This window comes from Oncorhynchus kisutch, linkage group LG15 (genome assembly GCF_002021735.2).
Source record: "Oncorhynchus kisutch isolate 150728-3 linkage group LG15, Okis_V2, whole genome shotgun sequence".
In the NCBI taxonomy this organism is placed as follows: domain Eukaryota; kingdom Metazoa; phylum Chordata; class Actinopteri; order Salmoniformes; family Salmonidae; genus Oncorhynchus; species Oncorhynchus kisutch.
Genome location: NC_034188.2, coordinates 20,248,051 through 20,270,049, shown reverse-complemented (window position 1 = coordinate 20,270,049; position 21,999 = coordinate 20,248,051). Strand labels below are relative to the sequence as shown.

The 21,999-nt window shown below is 41.6% G+C and overlaps 2 protein-coding genes across 7 annotated transcripts; both read right to left on the bottom strand.

The window, feature by feature from the left end:
* Window positions 1-5,121: 5,121 nt before the first annotated feature.
* rnf212 (ring finger protein 212) lies at window positions 5,122-10,543 on the bottom strand. Of its 6 annotated transcripts, none has more exons than XM_020502148.2 (13): window positions 10,265-10,540; window positions 8,727-9,945; window positions 8,397-8,514; window positions 7,927-7,988; window positions 7,754-7,828; window positions 7,573-7,629; window positions 7,384-7,442; window positions 7,250-7,309; window positions 6,927-7,061; window positions 6,328-6,370; window positions 6,016-6,079; window positions 5,690-5,759; window positions 5,122-5,584 (listed from the first exon to the last, which is right to left on the bottom strand). In XM_020502148.2, the coding sequence occupies exons 3-13, from the start codon at window positions 8,503-8,505 to the stop codon at window positions 5,431-5,433; spliced, it is 888 nt and encodes a 295-aa protein (XP_020357737.1). In that variant the 5' UTR covers window positions 8,506-8,514; window positions 8,727-9,945; window positions 10,265-10,540; the 3' UTR covers window positions 5,122-5,430. The 6 variants fall into 6 exon arrangements, with proteins under 6 accessions (XP_020357737.1, XP_020357736.1, XP_020357738.1 ...); XM_020502147.2 differs by having other exon boundaries at window positions 8,801-9,945; window positions 10,265-10,539; XM_020502149.2 differs by lacking the exon at window positions 6,927-7,061 and having other exon boundaries at window positions 8,801-9,945; window positions 10,265-10,543.
* A 961-nt stretch (window positions 10,544-11,504) lies between these two features.
* Window positions 11,505-20,434, bottom strand: spon2b (spondin 2b, extracellular matrix protein). The gene is made up of 6 exons (XM_020503621.2): window positions 20,256-20,434; window positions 19,366-19,610; window positions 18,605-18,828; window positions 14,715-14,906; window positions 14,398-14,587; window positions 11,505-13,150 (listed from the first exon to the last, which is right to left on the bottom strand). The coding sequence occupies exons 2-6, from the start codon at window positions 19,595-19,597 to the stop codon at window positions 12,969-12,971; spliced, it is 1,020 nt and encodes a 339-aa protein (XP_020359210.1). The 5' UTR covers window positions 19,598-19,610; window positions 20,256-20,434; the 3' UTR covers window positions 11,505-12,968.
* Window positions 20,435-21,999: the final 1,565 nt, after the last annotated feature.

Below are 21,999 nucleotides of genomic sequence, written 5' to 3'. Positions count from 1 at the left end.
TTTGAAAATAAACACTTTGACGTTTGTGGAAATGTGAAATTAATGTAGGATAATATAACACATTAGATCTGGTCAAAGAAAATACAAAGAAAAAAACAACCTTTTTTGTATTTTTTTTGTGCTATCATCTTTGTAACGCAAGAGAAAAGCCATAACGTACTATTCCAGCCCAGGCGCAATTTAGATTTTGGCCACTAGATGGCATCAGTGTATATGCACATTTTTAGACTGATCTAATGAACTGTTGCATTTCTGTTCAAAATTTTGTATCGAGACTGCCCAAATGTGCCTTTTTGATAAAAACATGTTTATTTAACCTTTATTTAATTAGGCAAGTTAAGAACAAATTCTTATTTACAATGACGGCCTACCAAAAGGCAAATGACCTCCTGCGGGGATGGGGGCTGGGATTTTAAAATATATATATAACATAAATATAGGACAAAACAAACATCACGACATGAGAGACAACATAACACTATGTAAAGAGAGACCTAAGACAACAACATAGCAAGGCAGCAACACATGACAACACAGCATGGTAGCAACACAACATGCCAACAACATGGTAGCAAAACAACATGGAACAACATGGTAGCAGCACAAAACATGGTACAAACATTATTGGGCACAGACAACAGCACAAAGGGCAAGAAGGTAGAGACAACAATACATCACGCAAAACAGCCACAACTGTCAGTAAGTGTAAGTGTCCATAATTGAGTCTTTGAATGAAGAGATTGAGATAAAACTGTCAAGTTTGAGTGCCTAATTGGTTTATTAATAACTTTTCAAGTTCATAACTGTGCACTCTCCTCAAACAATAGCATAGTACTGTTTCACTGTAATAGCTACTGTAAATTGGACAGTGCAGTTAGATTAACAAAAATTTAAGCTTTCTGCTAATATCAGACATGTCTATGCCCTGGGAAATGTTCTTGTTACTTACAACCTCATGCTAATCGTATTAGCCTACGTTAGCTCAACCGTCCCGTGGGGGACCCACCGATCCTGAAGAAGATTTAAATAAAAGTTGTGTTGAAATCAGAGGCTGTCCATGGGAGTCTAGTGGATTATAGTGCGAGCCACTGACCACTGGTTCACATCACAGGTAGCTGGTGTCAGGAAGACAACTGAGCCTAAAGCGTATTTACCTGACGACTCGTCCTGAATTAAGATTTACTGCTCTACTTATTTCTCTGTACATCATTGAGAAGAAACAGTGGGCTAGAGCAGTGTGGATGTGTAGCCAGGCAAGAACCATATCACTCATCCACAGAACTTGAGACAACGTATTCTGAACAGCAAGTGTGGGCAAGGAGAATCATTTATTTGTGAGATAAGTCTTTCTGTAATTATACCTGTCAACCACCTAAATTGTGGTTGACAAGAACAACATGCCTTGTGAGAATATCCGATTTAAGACTGGAGCATATTAAATGTAATTTCAATTTATCAAGCAGATGAATGCCTCTATGAGAGGACACACTGTGAGTGTTAAATAATTGTGCCCACCATTAGAAATGGTTTTCTTTTCCTTGGTGAAGTGGCACGACTCATTTGTAAGCCCTGCAGCCATCCAGGAGAGAGAAAGCACTGATTTACATTTCTCTCTCTGCCTCTCTTTGACACAATGACAGCTTGCCCCAGGGCTGAATTTCACTCTCACTGGACCCCAAACAGGAAATTATACCAAATCCCAGCACAGGAGTTCATGCACATTTCTTATATACAATAGCATCTGTTCACACCTGATTCCTTTTCAATTGTGGTCATTCACAACCATGAAAAGCTACCGAAACGGCACGTGTTGCTGTGGGCAACAGAGGAAACACAGATTATACAAAGATACCTGTCTGGACAGGCACATCACGACAAGATACGCAACTGGGTTCTCCTTTTTCTCTCAGTAATGATCACATGCTTACAGCTCTAATATTTATCTTTGTTATTTAACAGATTGGTCAAGTAAAATCTTGCAACTGTAGCCAGTGCTGTGGAAAAGAGGCAAGTTGGCAGTGTCATGAAGTGCTATGGGCTTATTGTGAGGTTTATGGAATGGCCTGAAAACTGTGACCAAATTAGACAGGTCCAGATGATGACTCTTGACAGTATTCATCTTGGAGTCAGAAATGCCACTACACAGGGTAATCCAACTCTGTGGTCTGACTTACACTCTTCGACACACTCGTTTTCAACTCCTCTTTGTTGCATGTCTCGTAATGAAGTGAATAATGTACTCTGTGCATCTGTACAACACAATTAAGGCATTGTTCAATCTCAGCTGAATATAAATGAAACACGTGTCCATGGGGGGGATTCAGTGATGGGCTCGTCAAGCTGTAGTAAGCCATGTGTAGGCCCTATGCCTACAGCCTTTACATTGACGGTTTTGCAATGAAACGCTCCGCCGTGCCTGCTGTGTGGGAGCACGTACATTCTGTTTCTGCCCTCGCTTGGCACAATGGAAAACTCTTTGACTAATTTAGATTTAAAGCCATATTAGGAGTTTACCCATGGTTTAAATCCACACAAATTTAGCCCAGAAGCAAGAGGGGATAGGGTTCTGCCTAACCCAACATGATAGCCTGTTTTCTACCTCTGAGTGAGCTAACGAGCACCAGGTGTGTGTGTGTGTGTGTGTGTGTGTGTGTGTGTGTGTGTGTGTGTGTGTGTGTGTGTGTGTGTGTGTGTGTGTGTGTGTGTGTGTGTGTGTGTGTGTGTGTGTGTGTGTGTGTATGCATGTGGTAGTGTGTGTAGGTGAAAGTATATCTGCCTGTGAGAATGCACATGTGTTGGGGAGGTCATATGTCCATGCAACACATGCATGTAATTATATGTGTTTATACAGTGCCTTCGGAAAGTATTCAGACCCCTTGACTTTTTCCAAATTTTGTTACGTTACAGCCTTAACCTAAAATATCCTCAGCAATCTGCACACAATACCCCATAATGACAAAGCAAAAACAGGGTTTTAGAAATTTTACCAAATTAAACAAAATGAGAAAACAGAAATTGAGCTCAGGTCCATCCTGTTTCCACTGATCATCCTTGAGATGTTTATGCAACTGGATTGGAGTCCACCTGTGGTAAATTCAATTGGACATGATGTGGAAAGGCACTCAACTGTCTATATAAGGTCCCACAGTTGACAGAGCATGTCACAGCAAAAACAAAGCCATGAGGTCGAAGGAATTGTCCATAGAGTTCCGAGACAGGATTGTGTTGAGGCACAAATCTGGGGAAGGGTACCAAAGAAATTCTGGAGCATTTAAGGTCACCAAGAACACCGTACCCTCCATCATTCTTAAATGGAGCAAGTTTGGAATCACAAAGACTCTTCCTAGAGCTGTACGCCCAGCCAAACTGAACAATCGGGGGAGAAGGGCCTTAGTCAGGAATTGGTGATGGTTCACCTTCCAACAGGACAACAACCCTAGGCACAGAGCCAAGACAACGCAGGAGTGGCTTCGGGACAAGATTTGAACCCGATCGAACATCTCTGGTGAGACCTGAAAATAGCTGTGCAGCAATGCTCCCCATCCAGCCTGACAGAGCTTGAGAGGATCTGCAGAGAAGAATGGGAGAAACTCCGTAAATACAGGTGAGCCAAGCTTGTAGCATCATACCCAAGAAGACTCCAGGCTGTAGTCACTGCCAAAGGTGCTTCAACAGAGTACTGAGTAAAGGGTCTGAATACTTACGTAAATGTGATATAAAAATAAAACATATGTACATGTGCTATTACATTTTTTTAAATGATAGATTAGCACAAATAAAATATAAAAAACTATTTTTGCTTTATTGTTATGGGGTATTATGTATAGATTGAGTATTTAATCAATTTTAGAATAAGGCTGTAATGTAACAAAATGTGGAAAAGGTCAAGGGGTCTGAATACTTTCTGAATGCACTGTATGTGTACGTGTCCAGTGCAGAACATCGCTTGTGGCTCCACTGCACTCATCACAGGGTGCACAACACACTGATTTAGCATGACTCATTTTGAGTGGAAAGTCAGCTGCAAATCAATGTGAATGGAATTTCCATTCCTTGAAATGTTATCAGAGTAGAATTACTTTTTGGGGGATTCCCTAATCATATTTCTCTATGTCCAAACTGAGAATAGGTGGTACTTTAAAATGTTCTGCCAAGGGACCTGTACATTAAAGTAATGTGCATTGGCAAATTCTAATAAGACAAACAAGGAGGGTCATTTTGGTTCATCGGCCCGCAGGAGACTTTGTTCTGCCAGGTCAGACCCATGTTCCCGCCATACTTCCTGTGTTTCATCATGCTTCATTTGCGGGCCCACAGCTGCCTGAGTTGACGTAAAATGAATGAACGGTCCTCATCTCCCACCACAGCTGTCTTCAGGGTGTCATCATTCCATGTCATCATGTCTGTTAAAAGCTTTAAGGAAACATTGAAACCACAGGAAATAATCATAGTGTGCTTCCAAGATCTCCTCTATCTTTGTCCTGAAAGGTAGCAGGTCACTGGTGGCAGATGGCTGATTCAGACGGGATTGGGAAGTGTAGCCTTCTGAGTCTAACTGCCATCTTACTAAGGTGTTCCAACACTCACCCTGCAATCTACTTTTGCACGCAAACCACCGCTTTTGCCCTGTGCAAGTCTGTAAATCCTTAAAGTAGTTATGACAGCCAAAACCTGTGCTTGTAAGAAGTAGTTTCCTGCCCTTGGGGCTCGGAGCAATCAAAAGGCCATGGAGGTTGTTCTAATCATGTGTCATATCTGCCATGTTAGACAAGCTATTTGAAGAAATAACACAATTATGTTGCCCACACCTCTTCACACGGTGCCTTTGTGATTAGTTGACCTTGAAAATGCCTCGGAGGGACAGGCAGGCAGCAGCAGGCCCCCCAGAGACAACAGAGAAGAGAGTAGAGCTGGTCCTGTCCTGGGTGAGTCATGCTGGAGGCCAATGGAACGCTTGGCATTGTCTGGGACTCTGTGGGTGTTAACTAATTGTACTGCAAATCACAACCTCTAAACATGCCTATCAGATGAGTGGTTCGTTAATGATTAATGACACAGAGGTTACTGTACTGGTTTTGTGATTTCAGTGTCTTATTGGTCAATTGATTACTGAGAGATCAATTTGATTGGTTTGTTAAATTTTATTTGTTACTGTGACAAGTAATACTGTATGTAATCCATTACAATGACAATATACACGCTACACTGCACACACAACCAACAGACCACAGCTTCCAAACTCTTCTTAACCCTGCGTGAAGGGGGCTCAATTTCTGAACAACACTTCCTATTCCACAGCTAATCTCTCCATGGTGGAGAGTTCAACCATTGCCAGGTGATTTGATACTCTAGCTAAGTCACTCGTGGAGGGCATAGAAGTGGATCAGAGACGTCTCCTTGTGCCATTGTGATGGCTGGCTCTTGGCAGTGTTACGGGGGAGGGCAGGTGACCCCCAGAGAGGACATGACCAGAGAAGACATGGAGGAGTGTCTGTAGGCTGACGGGGGCTTGAACACGGGCGTCTCCCACCCCGTGTTCCTACGATACGGCAGGTTAGGGGTCATCTGCAACTCCGCCAGGCGGCTGGGAGGACAGAAGGCAAGGCATCAAAGTTAATTTATTGTGTCATGGCACATTGGTGTATAAATGATTAAGTTATGATAATGATGTGATTATAACAAGTTAGACCTGACAGTGGCCGAGCGAGCTGAGTGGTTGACTAGGGTGTTCTGATTGGTCGATCGATGGGGGACGGTACCTAAAGATGCAATATTTAGAATTCACACACCACAAGTTCAGCAACACCCTAAATATTGTATGCTAAAACTCAGATATAGTGCTTCCAGACTCAAAGCCGAGTCTACAAACACAAGCAAGAACGAAAAACCTTATTCAGATACAACAGACAGAAGTTGAAACCATTGAAGCATTGTGCTGTTACGTAAGCAGTGAACAGCTCCACAGGTATCTATCTGGCTGTCTGTGAGTAGAGCAGAGTAGAGTAGCAGACGTACCCATCCGGCCGTCCTGTGGAGGGCTGATCAAGGACAACCTCTGGACACTTCCAGAGAGCTCCGGCTGTTCAGGGAGAAAAAAACATTTCCATTTGCACAAACATACGTCTCCATCATTAAAACCAGTTTCAGTCTGCCATAGAACTCATCACTGGTATTAAACATCAAAGAATGATTTGGAGTCAGGGTATACACGGCTAAAACTAAATAAGTATACTATTAATATGAACCGGAGACATATTTAGATACCATTTTTTTGATTATTTGTCTCTGATTTGAACCATATTTGGTCAAATGAAAAGGTTCACATACTTTCCTAAACAGACCTCTGTTATCCACCTCCATGTTTTCTGCCCTGAGGGGAAATCACATAACATGGCATGTCACATTTCATTCTCATAGAACCCGGGAAGAAAGATTATGGAAATGCTCACTCAGACATAATGTTCACAAGCCTGCCCAGCTTATTCAGGTGAGACTGGTGTGGTACTGCAGGGCAAAGCCAAACAGCAGCTAGGGTGAATGAAGTCAGGATATACACAGTTTACATTGGAGGATCCCCTTTCTCCCCTGCAGCTCAGGGCTGTTGTGATAGAGGTCTGGAGCAAAGGGCCCCACAGAGAGCCCAGTAGACAGACACATGCTCTGTCTGTCAGCTAGACTAGTCTACAGCATGCTGACTATAAATCAAACCGGGTCAGGACGACCGCAGAACGCAGCATGTCATGTCATATTTTATGTCAAACCATCAGAAAACAGTTACACAATACATTAGCTTGTTCCTGGATATATACTATGTATTGGCATCTATGTTCATTTAGGCTAAATATTTGTAACCTTCAACTTAAGGGTTCACATTTTCTTTATATATGTGTAGGCCTAATGCAGATTTCCTAAGATGTAATACTTACAGACTTGTAGTAGACGAGTAGCGAGAGAGGGACATGGGTGAGTTGAATGGTATCTGCATTTGATCTGATTTTATTTGATGTGAACGAGCATTGTGAGAACTACGGTTCAGCTGTGAAGTAGAAGCTGCTTTTGCACTGTACAGAGAGAGAGAGAGAGAGAGGAATGTGATTCCTCTCCAACCATGGTCATTAAGAGTTGGTCTGAATAAAAAATATGTTGATAACAAATGAGTCCCCTCCATAGTCTCGTGTTTAAAAAACAATGATGACAATAGTGACACCTGGTGAGTAGAAAGCAGTAACACCCATAAAGATATTGATACCTTTGCTGCTGACGAGTGCTCTCCAGCTTGGCAATATAGGCATCCTGCTCTGTCATTTTCCTGGTAAATATAAGAATGTTAAAGTCACACTAAGCAGTTGTTAATATGTGATGTCTAATGATTTACATTCTTACTTGGACATTTGCTGCATTTCTTGCTTCATCTTGAGTAAAACTTCTTCTAACTTTTCATTCTAAATGGGTTGAGAAATAAGGAGCACAGATGTTTCAAATTATAACACCAGAAGAGAGAGGCTACCATTAAAAACTCTTTGGTATTATTAAATAGTAGTAGAGATACAACTAAATGTCCCCCAGCCTCACCCTCTGCTGGGAATGTGCCAACAACCTCTTTTGGTGCCTTGCCTGGAATAGTAACACCTAATAGAGTGGATACATATGTTGTTTTTATACATGCAGTACAACCTTGAGGTGTTTCAAATTATCACTATAAATAGTCTAATATCTTATGTGCCTATCCTATTATGAGCATCAAGAGAAATACCTTGCTTATCTCTGTTAAGTGTTTGGTTGCTACAGAATTTATGTCAGAGAAGAGGGCCTTTACTTCTGCACTACTCTGTGAAAGTAAAGATTGTAAAGTTTAGGTTATCAAATATATTTATTTGTGAGCCTCGCCAGATAATCACATCTATAAGATACTGTATCACTGCTTACTTTGTCTGAGAGAGGAGTAACTTGACATTTTGCGTTACATATCATGCAGTCCCCTTGATTGGCTGAAAGAAAATGTACAATGTGGTTATTGGAATAAGCACACTATTTTATACAATACAATAGCATGCCATTACGATATAACACGGACTAGAATTATGCTTTCAAACTGCATGACGGTTTTTTGTGCGGCCAAATTGTTTCTGTAACATCAGACAACGACCAGCAGAGGTCCCTGTGTTCAAGTTTAGCCTGTGTATTCTAAAAAAAGACAGAACTGCTGCAAACCGAGAAGTAGGCTGAGCTTCATGGAGGAACATATCTCATATAGCATCATACGTAAGGTAGTATGATATGTTGAACATATCTCATATAGCATCATACGTAAGGTAGTATGATATGTTGAACTTAATTAATTGAAGGATACATAACAGGGTACATTGGTACAATTAAAGACATACAGAACTTGCTACCTTTCTGAAAACACACGTTGCAGATGACATGACCACAGGTAGTAACAGCTAGTTTGCGGTCAGGACCAGGGAGGTTGAAGCAGGAGTTACAGCAGATCCAGTAAGACATTTTCTATAGCTAAGAGATTAACGTTAGCCAATGTTAGATAGTTTTATGTTGTTTTTTTTATTACTAAGACATAGTTATAAATTCAGACAGTCTATCTTCTTGCTTTTAAGTCGCAGAGATCAGCCAAAATAGATGAATGGCTACCAATTTGGACTATAAAGACGAACTAGCTAGCTAACGTTAGCTTGCGTGTCAACGCTAGCTACAGTAACTTTTCTTACTTAGCTGCCCCCGAACAGGTGTCTACTAAAACGTAAATTATATTTTACTGAAGAAAGGTCCACATCTGACTTACACGATGGCCCTTTGTTCTCTATGGAACTAGTTAGTAAACTGTCACAAACCCTTCCGTGTCTGGCTTTAGCAACTGTAGCAATCAACTAGCCTGGCTACCTTCTGATTTTCGGTTTGTTTGCATGTCAGATCGCTTTCTGATTGGCTGGCTACGTCATTATTTACATTTTGGTGTGTTCATTGGAGAAAACAAATTGGGATAGTTGTGTAAAATTAAACAAACACATTTGATTAATTCATACATTGTCTCTAGAAGGATGTACAGTAAAATAGATGCCTCCTCAGCACTGATCTTCAAGTCTAGTTTGGAATAGCATTTGACTCTAGTGGCCACTGCATTGTACTGCCAGACATAATTCCTGCTCTAAAGTTTTTATCAAATCAACTTCTTTGCAATCAGGAAGTCTTTCAGTCTTTTGATTTGCCAAAATCCAACTGATAGTTGAATGGAAGTCTACACAACAGCCCACCACAAAACTTTCCCATTGGTTTCTTCACTGATCTGGCTGGCAAAAAGTCTCATCTAGTTCCTGTGAATATGAATAAAAGGGCTGGTAAATAGTTCATTCTAGACCGTTAATAGGACAGGCCTAGTAGCGCAACACAATATTTGTTGTTTTCATGTATTGTACTATAGGCCTAGTTCTGATCAAAATAATAGTCTGCTTTTTTCTGAAACTAGAATTTTGGAAAATGACCCTTTTCATAACAAAGTGTGTTTGATTATTTCCTTGTGGTGATGTTTTGCATCTGGTCTCTTAGGGGTTTCAGGTTGTACTCCATAGTCTGGGCCTTGTCTTTGTGCCTCAGCACTGGGGTCAACATCAAAATGAATCCTCTGCATTGGAAATATCAGAACAATATTCAAATATGGTTGTGGAGTAACACAGTCCAGCAGACTCAGTGCATGGAGGAACACACAAGCCTGTCACCGGCGAAAATGGAAAACCTTAGATTCGAGTTGGACTGCATGCACAACAATGTGGGCCAGATGCGTGGGATGTGACTTAGAATTTTCCAAATCTGTCATGTTTTTTTAATTAATATCTAGAAGAAAAATGACATGGTGGTCTGGATCACAGTGATAGTGAGGCCAAGAGGAGGGGAGTTAGGGTTATTTTTCCCAATACTCCAGACGAAAAGGACCTGAGAAAAACACAACACAGACAGACGATATTTATTACATCTAATGTGCTTAAAATTGCTTTGGAGTAAGCCATTATTACAGAAAAAGTTGAGATGATTTTGCAAATTAAGCGTGCAAATACTAATAGAATACTACTGACTTGCCTAGTTAAATAAAGGTTAAATTAAACATGTAATAGAATATCAAACAAATGCCATATGCCTCCTGGTTGACTTTATCATGATCTCTGCTAACTCATGTAACTTTTTAAATGGTTGACTTCATCATGATCTCTGCTAATCCATTGAACTTTTTAAACCACCTGCCCATAGAACTCACCTGTCAACCATGCAGAACAATGTCCTCCTCTCCACCTGCCCATAAAACTGACCTGTGATCATCATGTTACCTTGAATCTCCTTGATGAGGCACTTTTGCTAATGTTCACCCAGATCAAAGTACATAACAGCCATCAGTGCCAGGTAACACAGAACCTACATCCCAATGCCCCTCACATTCATTTTGACACACAGTATGTGACAAAGTTAAATGAGTGTAATGAGCCTTATGGTTGCTAGTGTGCAGGCGACAACTCTGGTGTGAGAAACTGACACCTGCTGTTGCTGCGACTGACCGTCCAAACTGTGCGTCTGAGTGGGTATCCAAGGTCAGCAGAGAAACTGATAAGCCTGACCAGTAGTAGAAGCCCACATGTACTGATAAAGAAACATGAAATTGTTCACTTATTAACTAGTGTGCACTGTACCATCATGAAACCTACACTCTTAGAAAAAAGGGTTCCAAAAGGGTTCTTCAGCTGTCCCCATAGGAAAACCCTTTAGGGTTCCATATAGAATCCTCTGTGAAAAGTCTTCTACATAGAACCAAAAAGGGTTCTACCTGGAACCAAATGGGTTCTACCTGGAACCAAAAGGAGCTCTTCAAAGTATTTCCCTATGGGGACAGCTGAAGAACCCTTTTAGGTTCTAGATAGCACCTTTTTCCCCTAAGATTGTACTCGCATAGTATCTGCAAAGACTGTCCTCCATCAAAAGCCAAGAATCTGTCTATTTTTCCTGTTACTTTTCCCAGTAATTTTCCATCATTTGTCATTGGTTTGAAATAAGACCAACACTTGAGAAACAAGCAGAAATATATGAAGCGGAAGGCACCAATGGCCCAGATGTAGGCTATGATTGCTATTTCTTGGAATTTTCCAGAGTCAGTCTATTTCTCAGGTTTTCTGTAGCTTAGGTAGCTTAGGGGGTTTCTAGGGAAGAGCTCATTTGTACTACTTTGAAAGACAGTTTGTCATATCTTGTCCTGTGACATGGAATGATGAAGTACGTCAGGTATGACTAATGAAAGCTTTGGCATAGATAGCAAACAACATCAATGAGTAACAAAGATTTTCATGACAGGGACACTCCTTTGAGATCGTTGTGTTTCGTAGGCCTATTTTATGCTGTGGTGTATGCAACAATATTTCATACAATCAACAAAATACATCATGATGTATTTTGTTGATTGTATGAACTATTGTTGCTTTACATCAATTAGAAATAAAATTGTAACCAACTTACATGTATTTACAGTTTATTGGACTTACAAAGAACATACATACAGACAGACAAACATCAACAAAATTCGATGTACTGTTTTTTAGGAGGTACATTTTCTCAGAAAAGTACGCATTTTGCCATTTCTCTCTGATTTTGACAATATCTCAATAGCACGATCGAGTGTGAGATTTCTACTGCTTGATACTGTACAGTACAGGTCCAAACCCTGTAAATAAATATATTCTCTGTAGTAGAGATCATCATGGAAAAGAGTGCTTTATCTGTAAACACATCTGGTCTATTGTAAGTAATGGAGCCTTCGATGAGGTTTGGGGGTTGACTGCCATATCGTCAGTGGTGTAAAGTACTTAAGTAAAATTACTTTAAAGTACTGGAGAAATTGTTGTTGAAATTGCTGTAGTTTTTTTGGGGTGTTTGTACTTTACTTAACAATTTTTTTTTGTTGACAGCTTTCACTTCACTTCCTAAAGAAAATATTGTACTTTTTATTCCATACATTTTCCCTGACAACCCAAAGTACTCCTTACATTTTGAATGCTTAGCAGAACAGGAAAATTGTGAAATTTACACACTTATCATGAGAACACGTGGTCATCCCTACTGCCTATGTTCTGGCAGACTCACTAAACACATGCATATTTTGTAAATAATGTCTGAGTGTTGGAGTTTTCCCATGGCTAAAAACAAGAACATGGTGCCGACTTTTACTCAAGTAAAATTTTACTAGGTGACTTTCACTTTTACTTAAATAACTTTCTATACTTTTACTCAAGTATGATGATTGGGTACTTTTTCCAACACTGCTGATTGTCTGTAAACAGGGGTAGTCAAATCTTACCCTGCAAGGTCTGAAGTATTGCTGTTTTTCTGTTCTACCTGATAATTAGTTGGCCGCACCCGGTGTCCCAGGTCTAAATCAGTCCTGGATTAGAGGGGAACAATGAAGAAGAAGAACAAAACAGTGGAACTGGCTTCCAGGTCCAGATTTGAATTTAAGAATTATTTTTCAGACTCATGGCTAGCTTACCTCAGAAAACCCAATGACGTAGGGAAACAGAAATCACAAGAACTAAGGGCAGAGTTTCTAGACAACCTCTTCACTCCTCAGGCCTCACAATAATTGCATGTCTGTGACCCATTTATAAATCTTTCTCAGTCAGTGGTGGCTGGTGCCTCTTTAAATTGAAGGACGGGCTCATAGTAATGGCTGGAATGGAATGGTATTACACTTGTTTCTAATGGTTAGATACTGTTCCATCTATTCCATTCCAGCCATTACTTTGAACCGTCCTCTCCTCACCAGCCTCCACTGTTCCCAGTGAATAGGCTAGGAAGCCCAGCGAGAAAAGGGTCAATTTCTACAGCTTGGGCTTCTCCAGTGGAGATGACAGACGCATCTTTCGTACTCTTTGTCGTCTTGCATGACCTCTTCTTTTCTGTTTCGTACTCTTGCCGGCCAGTCATAAGCAGTTATCAGGGATACATTTGTTCTCCTCTTCCAGTGAGGGGCAGACTACCCCATTGTTTGCTGGTTGTAGGTGGATGTAGCGAGTTCTGTGGCGCACGCCCGAGTCTCCGCATTTGCCTTTGCACAGGCCCCAGGGTGACCATGCAGACACCTCACAGTCTAGAGGGGTGGAATCTAGTGGAAAGGACACCAGATATATTCTGTTAGCAATATGCATTAAGACATTATTTTAGCAATCCATAGAACACTTGAATTGCAAGAGGCCAGAGACCGGTAACACTTGATTGAGCGTGCCGCATTAGGGGTTGATATGATTTCAGTGACCCTTTCTCTAGCCAGGCTCTAGGGCCCCTCTGTGTGTGTGTGTGTGTGTGTGTGTGTGTGTGTGTGTGTGTGTGTGTGTGTGTGTGTGTGTGTGTGTGTGTGTGTGTGTGTGTGTGTGTGTGTGTGTGTGTGTGTGTGTGTGTGTGTGTGTGTGTGTGTGTGTGTGTGGTCTGCTGGAGTTATAACATGCCACACAAGGATAAGCCTTCAGGCATAGATTAAAATGACTGATTTAGCTAAGCCACCCAACACCATTTCATACAAAAGGGGAAGACTTGATTTATTAACTGATACTAAACTTTTAGTTAATTTGCTCAATCAGAAATTTTTTTTATAGAATATTTCCAAGTGCTATGTCAAATATAGCTGTAATACTGTAGGAAACACGACTTTTTTTGATTGTATAGAATATACAGGGATACCAAATGTATGCCAAAGTAAATCACAATGTAAGGAAACTCTTTAAAATATATGCTTTTATATATCCTAAGCTTGTAGCTGTACATTCCTGGCTACGGTTGCTAAACCTGGATGAACTTTAATTGAATAATTAAATGACAGAAACTTGACTTTGTATTTTTTTAAATCATGTGGTTTGCCAAGGCCCCCCCCCCCTCACATGTTATGAGCCAGTAAAATGTTGATATCTATCACAGATTGAGGTAATTTTTTGGGAGAATTAGAGAAGCAGGAGGATGTAACGTGGAAATAAAAGCAAGGCTGGACTACTTGACATCAGTGCTGAGAGGCAGGAAATGTCCAATGCCTTTGACCTCCTTTATCCTGTGTGTTGCCTGGTTGCCATGGGCACAGAGGAACAGCTCTTGCTGACTCCAACTCATTGCTGGCGCACAACGGATCCGATTACCGCAAGGCTTTACTTTACTCTTTATGTTTTGCCAGATGGCCAGTGCCAATTCTTTGCTCTCTTCTTTCATTTTAATGGGGTTAAATTGAATACATCTTGGTTCATAAGATGATGATTAAGTTAAAAACCTAATTGATCAAGTTATTTTCTATCAGAGAGGTAGGATTGCAGGATAGCAAGCGATAAATATTAATTCACTGTATTTGTTTCTTAAATGTTTCTTGCTTACTTATGAGAGAGTCCTCAATCTCATTGCCAATCTCATTGCCAGTCTGGTTGAACTGGGTGGGCTCCATGGGTATGCTGAAGATCTGGTTGTTCTTGGTCTTTGTGAGGGTGACCTTGCCCATGGGTGGCAGATTCTTCAGACGGGGATAATAGAAAGAGTTGGCAGGATGGCTTGGAGATGATGACGTTATCTGGAAAGGACAAAATCAAGTTGTGTTGTCAACAACACTTCTGGTATTGATTACCGAAGTTGATATAGCATCATCAGTTACCTACAGTATGGACATGATGATGAACCATGGTTTCTTTTAGATTTACCTGTGTGACTTTGTCCTGAGGAATGGTCTCAAAGTTGGGAGAGGAGAAGGTGAAGCCACTGTCAGTGCCTGCGTCATAGGGGAACAGCTCCAGTGTGACGCTCTCCTTCCACTGGTCTCCCTCACACAGGTCAAAGCTGTCCACTCCCAGGAACCAGTCTGGGCTGGGAACTATCCGCACTATGAAGGATAGCTGTAGAGAGAGGGGGGGAAGTAGGATGGGTTATGTGTGGATGTTTCTAGGTGTCCGTCTAACAGTAAACTCAAATTTAGTGCAGACACTCAAAGGATCAGCGGTCTTAATCTGCTCTTCATTATTCCGTACTCTCATCTTTCCAGAGCTTTCCTCAACTACAGTTCCAACAGTAAGAATTATTTTTTGCTGACATCTTTTATTGGATACCCCGAGGCCAATAATAAGAAACTGATCCCAAATGCAGACTCTGAATATTGTGTAAAAACATATATGTACAATGCCGTTCAAAAGTTTGGGGTCACTTAGAAATGGTCTTGTTTTTGGGGGGGGAAAAACACTTTTTTTGTCCATTAAAATAACAACAAATTTATTAGAAAAACAGTGTAGACATTGTTAATGTTGTAAATGACTATTGTAGCTGCAAACGGCAGATTTTTAAAAATGGAATATCTACATAGGTGTACAGAGGCCCATTATCAGCAACCATCACTCCTGTGTTCCAATGGCATGTTGTATTAGCTAATCCAAGTTTATCATTTTAAAAGGCTAATTGATCATTAGAAAACCCTTTTGCAATTAGCTGAAAACTATTGTGCTGATTAAAGAAGCAATAAAACTGGCCTTCTTTAGACTAGTTGAGTATCTGGAGCATCAGCATTTGTGGGTTCGATTACAGGCTCAAAATGGCCAGAAACAAAACACTTTTTTTCTGAAACTCGTCAGTCTATTCTTGTTCTTAGAAATGAAGGCTATTCCATGCGAGAAATTGCCAAGAAACTGAAGATCGCATACAACACTGTGTACTACTCCCTTCACAGAACAGCTCAAACTGTCTCTAACCAGAATAGAAAAATTAGTAGGAGGCCCTGGTGCACAACTGAGCAAGAGGACAAGATGCTGGCCTTCCTCTCTCCAGTGTCTGTGTTCTTTGGTCCATCTTAATCTTTTATTTTTATTGGCCAGTCTGAGATATGGCTTTTTCTTTGCAACTCTGCCTAGAATGCCAGAATCCCGGAGTCGCCTCTTCACTGTTGACTTTGAGACTGGTGTTTTGCGGGTTCTATTTAATGAAGCTGCCAGTTGAGGAGTTGTGAGGCGTCTGTTTCTCAAACTAGACTAATGTACTTGTCCTCTTGCTCAGTTGTTCACCCTGGCCTTCCACACCTCTTTCTATTCTGGTTAGAGACCGTTTGTGCTGTTCTGTGAAGGGAGTAGTACACAGAGTTATACGAGATCTTCAGTTTTTTGGCAATTTCTCGCCTTCATTTCTCAGAACAAGAATAGACTGACGAGTTTCAGAAGAAAGTTATTTGTTTTTGGCCATTTTGAGCCTGTAATCGAACCCACAAATGCTGATGCTCCAGATACTCAACTAGTCTAAAGAAGGCCAGTTTAATTGCTCCTTTAATTAGCACAACCGTTTTCAGCTGTGCTAACATAATTGCAATAGGGTTTTCTAATAATCAAGTAGCCTTTTAAAATGATAAACTTGGATTAGCTAACACAACTAGCCATTGGAACACAGGAGTGATGGTTGCTGATAATGGGCCTCTGTACACCTAGGTTTCCAGCTACAATAGTCATTTACAACATGAACAATGTCTACACTGTATTTCTGATCAGGTTGATGTTATTTTAATGGACAAAAATGTGATTTTCTTTCAAAAACAAGGAAATTGCTAAGTGACCCCAAACTTTTTAACGGTCTTGTGTGTATATATACAGCGGGGCAAAAAAGTATTTAGTCAGCCACCAATTGTGCAAGTTCTCCCACTTAAAAAGATGAGAGAGGCCTGTAATTTTCATCACAGGTACACTTCAACTATGACAGACAAAATTAGAAAAAAAATCCAGAAAATCACATTGTAGGATTTTTTATGAATTTATTTGCAAATTATGGTGGAAAATAAGTATTTGGTCACCTACAAACAAGCAAGATTTCTGGCTCTCACAGACCTGTAACTTCTTATTTAAGAGGCTCCTCTGTCCTCCACTCGTTACCTGTATTAATGGCACCTGTTTGAACTTGTTATCAGTATAAAAGACACCTGTCCACAACCTCAAACAGTCACACTCCAAACTCCACTATGGCCAAGACCAAAGAGCTGTCAAAGGACACCAGAAACAAAATTGTAGACCTGCACCAGGCTGGGGAGACTGAATCTGCAATAGGTAAGCAGCTTGGTTTGAAGAAATCAACTGTGGGAGCAATTATTAGGAAATGGAAGAAATACAAGACCACTGATAATCTTCCTCGATCTGGGGCTCCACGCAAGATCTCACCCTGTGGGGTCAAAATGATCACAAGAACGGTGAGCAAAAATCCTAGAACCACACGGGGGGACCTAGTGAATGACCTGCAGAGAGCTGGGACCAAAGTAACAAAGCCTACCATCAGTAACACACTACGTCGCCAGGGACTCAAATCCTGCAGTGCCAGACGTGTCCCCCTGCTTAAGCCAGTACATGTCCAGGCCTGTCTGAAGTTTGCTAGAGAGCATTTGGATGATCCAGAAGAAGATTGGGAGAATGTCATATGGTCAGATGAAACCAAAATATAACTTTTTGGTAAAAACTCAACTCGTCGTGTTTGGAGGACAAAGAATGCTGAGTTGCATCCAAAGAACACCATACCTACTGTGAAGCATGGGGGTGGAAACATCATGCTTTGGGGCTGTTTTTCTGCAAAGGGACCAGGACGACTGATCCGTGTAAAGGAAAGAATGATTGGTGCCATGTATCGTGAGATTTGAAAACCTCCTTCCATCAGCAAGGGCATTGAAGATGAAATGTGGCTGGGTCTTTCAGCATGACAATGATCCCAAAGACACCGCCCGGGCAACGAAGGAGTGGCTTCGTAAGAAGCATTCCAAGGTCCTGGAGTTGCCTAGCCAGTCTCCAGATCTCAACCCCATAGAAAATCTTTGGAGGGAGTTGAAAGTCCGTGTTGCCCAGCAACAGCCCCAAAACATCACTGCTCTAGAGGAGATCTGCATGGAGGAATGGGCCAAAATACCAACAACAGTGTGTGAAAACCTTGTGAAGACTTACAGAAAACGTTTGACCTCTGTCATTGCCAACAAAGGGTATATAACAAAGTATTGAGATAAACTTTTGTTATTGACCAAATACTTATTTTCCACCATAATTTGCAAATAAATTCATTAAAAATCCTACAATGTGATTTTCTGGATTTCTTTTCCTCATTTTGTCTGTCATAGTTGAAGTGTACCTATGATGAAAATTACAGGCCTCTCTCATCTTTTTAAGTGGGAGAACTTGCACAATTGATGGCTGACTAAATACTTTTTTGCCCCACTGTATATATATATTTTTTTTTAAATTTTATTTAACGGTTTTTAGCTTTGGGCCATATAAATGAGAGTTGGCAACTGAACAGCAAATATATTAATCTACTAATCTATACCTACTGGGATACTCAAAAACCTTTTATGTTAAAAGTTGGTACAAGGTTTAGAATATGTGGTGTAGGTTTTACATAGTTATCTCTCCATGACAATATACTTGATTTCTGGCGTAGTCTCAAAAAGACATACCTTTTAGAAAGGTTCTTCAAGTAAATAGGTGCACATTCATAAGATAGATGGACATTCAGAGAGGTTATAAGATATACATAAATTGAGATATGTATTTTAGATAGATATTGAATGCTCTGTGAAGATTGAGAAACTTACGAAAGAGTGCCTTGCAAAGACCTCGAACTCTGAGGTCATCTGACCCGTTCCCCCAACCAAGGCTGGAGCAGAGAACAGCCCGTAGACACTCTGGATGCGTTCCCCAGCCGCCTCTACCTCCTTCATCAGAGTCCAGGCCTCGCCCTTCTCAGAGAACTCCCTCACCCCGTTGCTTGCAAACTCATTCCGCTGCCAGATATGATAGTCTGAACTGTGGGTCACCCCTGGAATGGAAGAATTACATGGATTGTTTCCCCCAGTTTGTGTAGCTCTTAACTAGCAGCTCAGAATGTGTTTAAAATGTCTGCTTTTCAGGCACACTGTAAACTAATAGTAATGGATTGGATGCATATACCGCTTTTCCAGGTGCTCAAAGAGTTTTTAATTATAGGGAAAATGTGGAAATCTGCAATGCATGGCTACATATACATATACCAGATGTCTATAGTATTCACCTGATGTCTATGTTTTATTCATGAATATAGGAATCTACAGTATATGTTTACTATTACAGTATAAACAAAGGGAGTCAGATCACAGGCTAATAACAGTACATTTTATTTTATATTTTTTTGTCATTAAGCAGACGCTTTTATCCAAAGTGACTTAAAATATCAATTAGGGTTAAATGCTTTACTCAAGGGCACATCGACAGATTTCTCACCTAGTCAGCTCGAGGATTTGAACCAGCGACCTTTTGGTTACTAGCCCAACGCTCTTAACTGCTAGGTTGCCTTCCGCCCAAAAAGTATTTAACTTACCAATGAGAGGGGACCACTGGGCAGGGGGGCGGTAGATTGGGTACTGCTTAGGGAAGGAGGTTTGGCTCCACATCCCTGTAAATGTCAGGCTGTACTTGGCAGTGGTGTCTGCCGTGCACACCGGGTCTATGGTCACAGGCATGGGGTGGACACTCCCAAGCAGGGTTAGGGTCAGGCTGGCTAGCCAGTGCACCACACTGCTAGTGCTGCTCACGTTCATGTCTCTTTCCATGCTTGTTACTGAGCTGGAAAAGAGATAGGGGAATGAGGGGCATTTCAGGTTCTGCGCCACTTGACTGGGCAACCAACCACATTCCTTCTGTGTTGGTTTAAAGTACGTGGTCCATATGACTGAGGAGGAAAGAATTTTGTCCTTAAAAACATTTCCACAGTTTCAGACTCAAACAGTCGCTTAGCCTAAACACAGTGCAACAATGAGTGTGAAAGTGAAATGGGAAACAGAAGCAGGTCAGATGCAGGCTTAACATCAACGTAGATGTTTATATTAATATCTGCACTGATAGAATTCCAAGGTGTTTACAGTCTATACAGGATAATATGTCTTCATTCATTATTATTGCGTTTGAAATGTACCTGTAGGCATTAGGCTACATGAGTATGAACATTCACAGCTAACCTACTGACAATGAAAGCCTAGGAATGTAACAGCGGCGACATTAAGTCTGACAATTCACGTGTACACATTCATGAATATAAATAAGCTTATGCCATTAGGAACATCATTTAGATGAGTGACAAATAGCTTTTGCTTTACACACATAACACCTACAGTACTCATTGCACGCATGTTTGTCAGATCCGCTCTACACAAAGGTCCACTTGACATTCATTAAGGCAGGGCTTGAGATGACAGAGGAGTGGGTACTTACTGAGTTTGCAGATACAGATGTGGTTATCGTTGAAGTTGAGGAGTGAAACCTGTGCCTGGGCTGTCTTGAGGAGGGACTGCGAGACCTGAGCGCTTCCTTCAGCTATTTATGCCTTCCAGAGGTCTCCTCAGTTAAACAATATCAATAACCCCTGCCCTGACCCCTCCCAGCTTCACTGATGCATGCTCCACATTAACGCTCTCTCCTTCCCTCCTTTTTTCCTTCCTTCCTTCCCTCCCTCTCCCCCTCCCTCCTAGTCCTCCCAGGGTGAGTTAATAGATCATAGTTGGAAACAAGGGCTTATAGTTTTTTCATAAAAGGGTCTAGTCTACAGTGTGAGTGGAGCTGGAGGAGGGACCACGCCTGCCTGTGCAGGGCCTCTTGATTTTTAGGCCAGCAGAGTTGTGGGGAAGTGGCTTGGCCGGCGGACAACTTGGCGATGGGATAGGGATGGAGAGACAGCCTGAGCCGGCACCCCTTCTAGCCCACATTCAGGCTAACAGCTCCAGCCTGCTGCTGTAATTGCTTTCACATGCTCATGTTTCACCTCCACTGCTCCTTCTGCCGCTGCTGCTGCCGCTGCTGGCCTCCCACTCCTTGCTCTTTAACGCCGAGACTAGGGTTATTTGTGAGATTATGTTGATTAAGTTCCAGAAGTTCAATCAGAAGTGCACATGCAGTATACATTCTGTCGTAAAATCTTGCAAGCAAGCAATTTATTTCACATCAATGTGATCGAGGTAAGTTAATTGATTATCAATGATCTAATTTAACTGATTATCAATATTCAATGTGTTGATATTTGATTGTACCATATGCACACTGTATTTAATGATGGTAAGGGCTCAAGGTAATGTGCATTGTCTGCTAAAACTCTGTAAAACTGATGAAACATCTGTAACCTTATTATGTTAGGACGTAATAAATACCAGGAGCATGACTGCAGGTGTAGGTCAGGAGCATGACTGCAGGTGTAGGTCAGGAGCATGACTGCAGGTGTAGGTCAGGAGCATGACTGCAGGTGTAGGTCAGGAGCATGACTGCAGGTGTAGGTCAGGAGCATGACTGCAGGTGTAGATCAGGAGCATGACGGCAGGTGTAGGTCAGGAGCATGACTGCAGGTGTAGATCAGGAGCATGACTGCAGGTGTAGGTCAGGAGCATGACTGCAGGTGTAGGTCAGGAGCATGACTGCAGGTGTAGGTCAGGAGCATGACTGCAGGTGTAGGTCAGGAGCATGACTGCAGGTGTAGATCAGGAGCATGACTGCAGGTGTAGGTCAGGAGCATGACTGCAGGTGTAGGTCAGGAGCATGACTGCAGGTGTAGGTCAGGAGCATGACTGCAGGTGTAGGTCAGGAGCATGACTGCAGGTGTAGGTCAGGAGCATGACTGCAGGTGTAGATCAGGAGCATGACTGCAGGTGTAGATCAGGAGCATGACTGCAGGTATAGGTCAGGATCATGACTGCAGGTGGAGGTCAGGAGCATGACTGCAGGTGGAGGTCAGGAGCATGACTGCAGGTGTAGGTCAGGAGCTTTACTGCAGGTATAGGTCAGGATCATGACTGCAGGTGTAGGTCAGGAGCATGACTGCAGGTGTAGGTCAGGAGCATGACTGCAGGTGTAGGTCAGGAGTGGCCGAGGCACATGAAATGTCTACTGAAAGAAAGGAGAGGAAACAAACAAAGTGTTGTTGCAGTCATAAACACGGTGCCTGACTGTGAGAGTGGTGGAGAAACGTTTA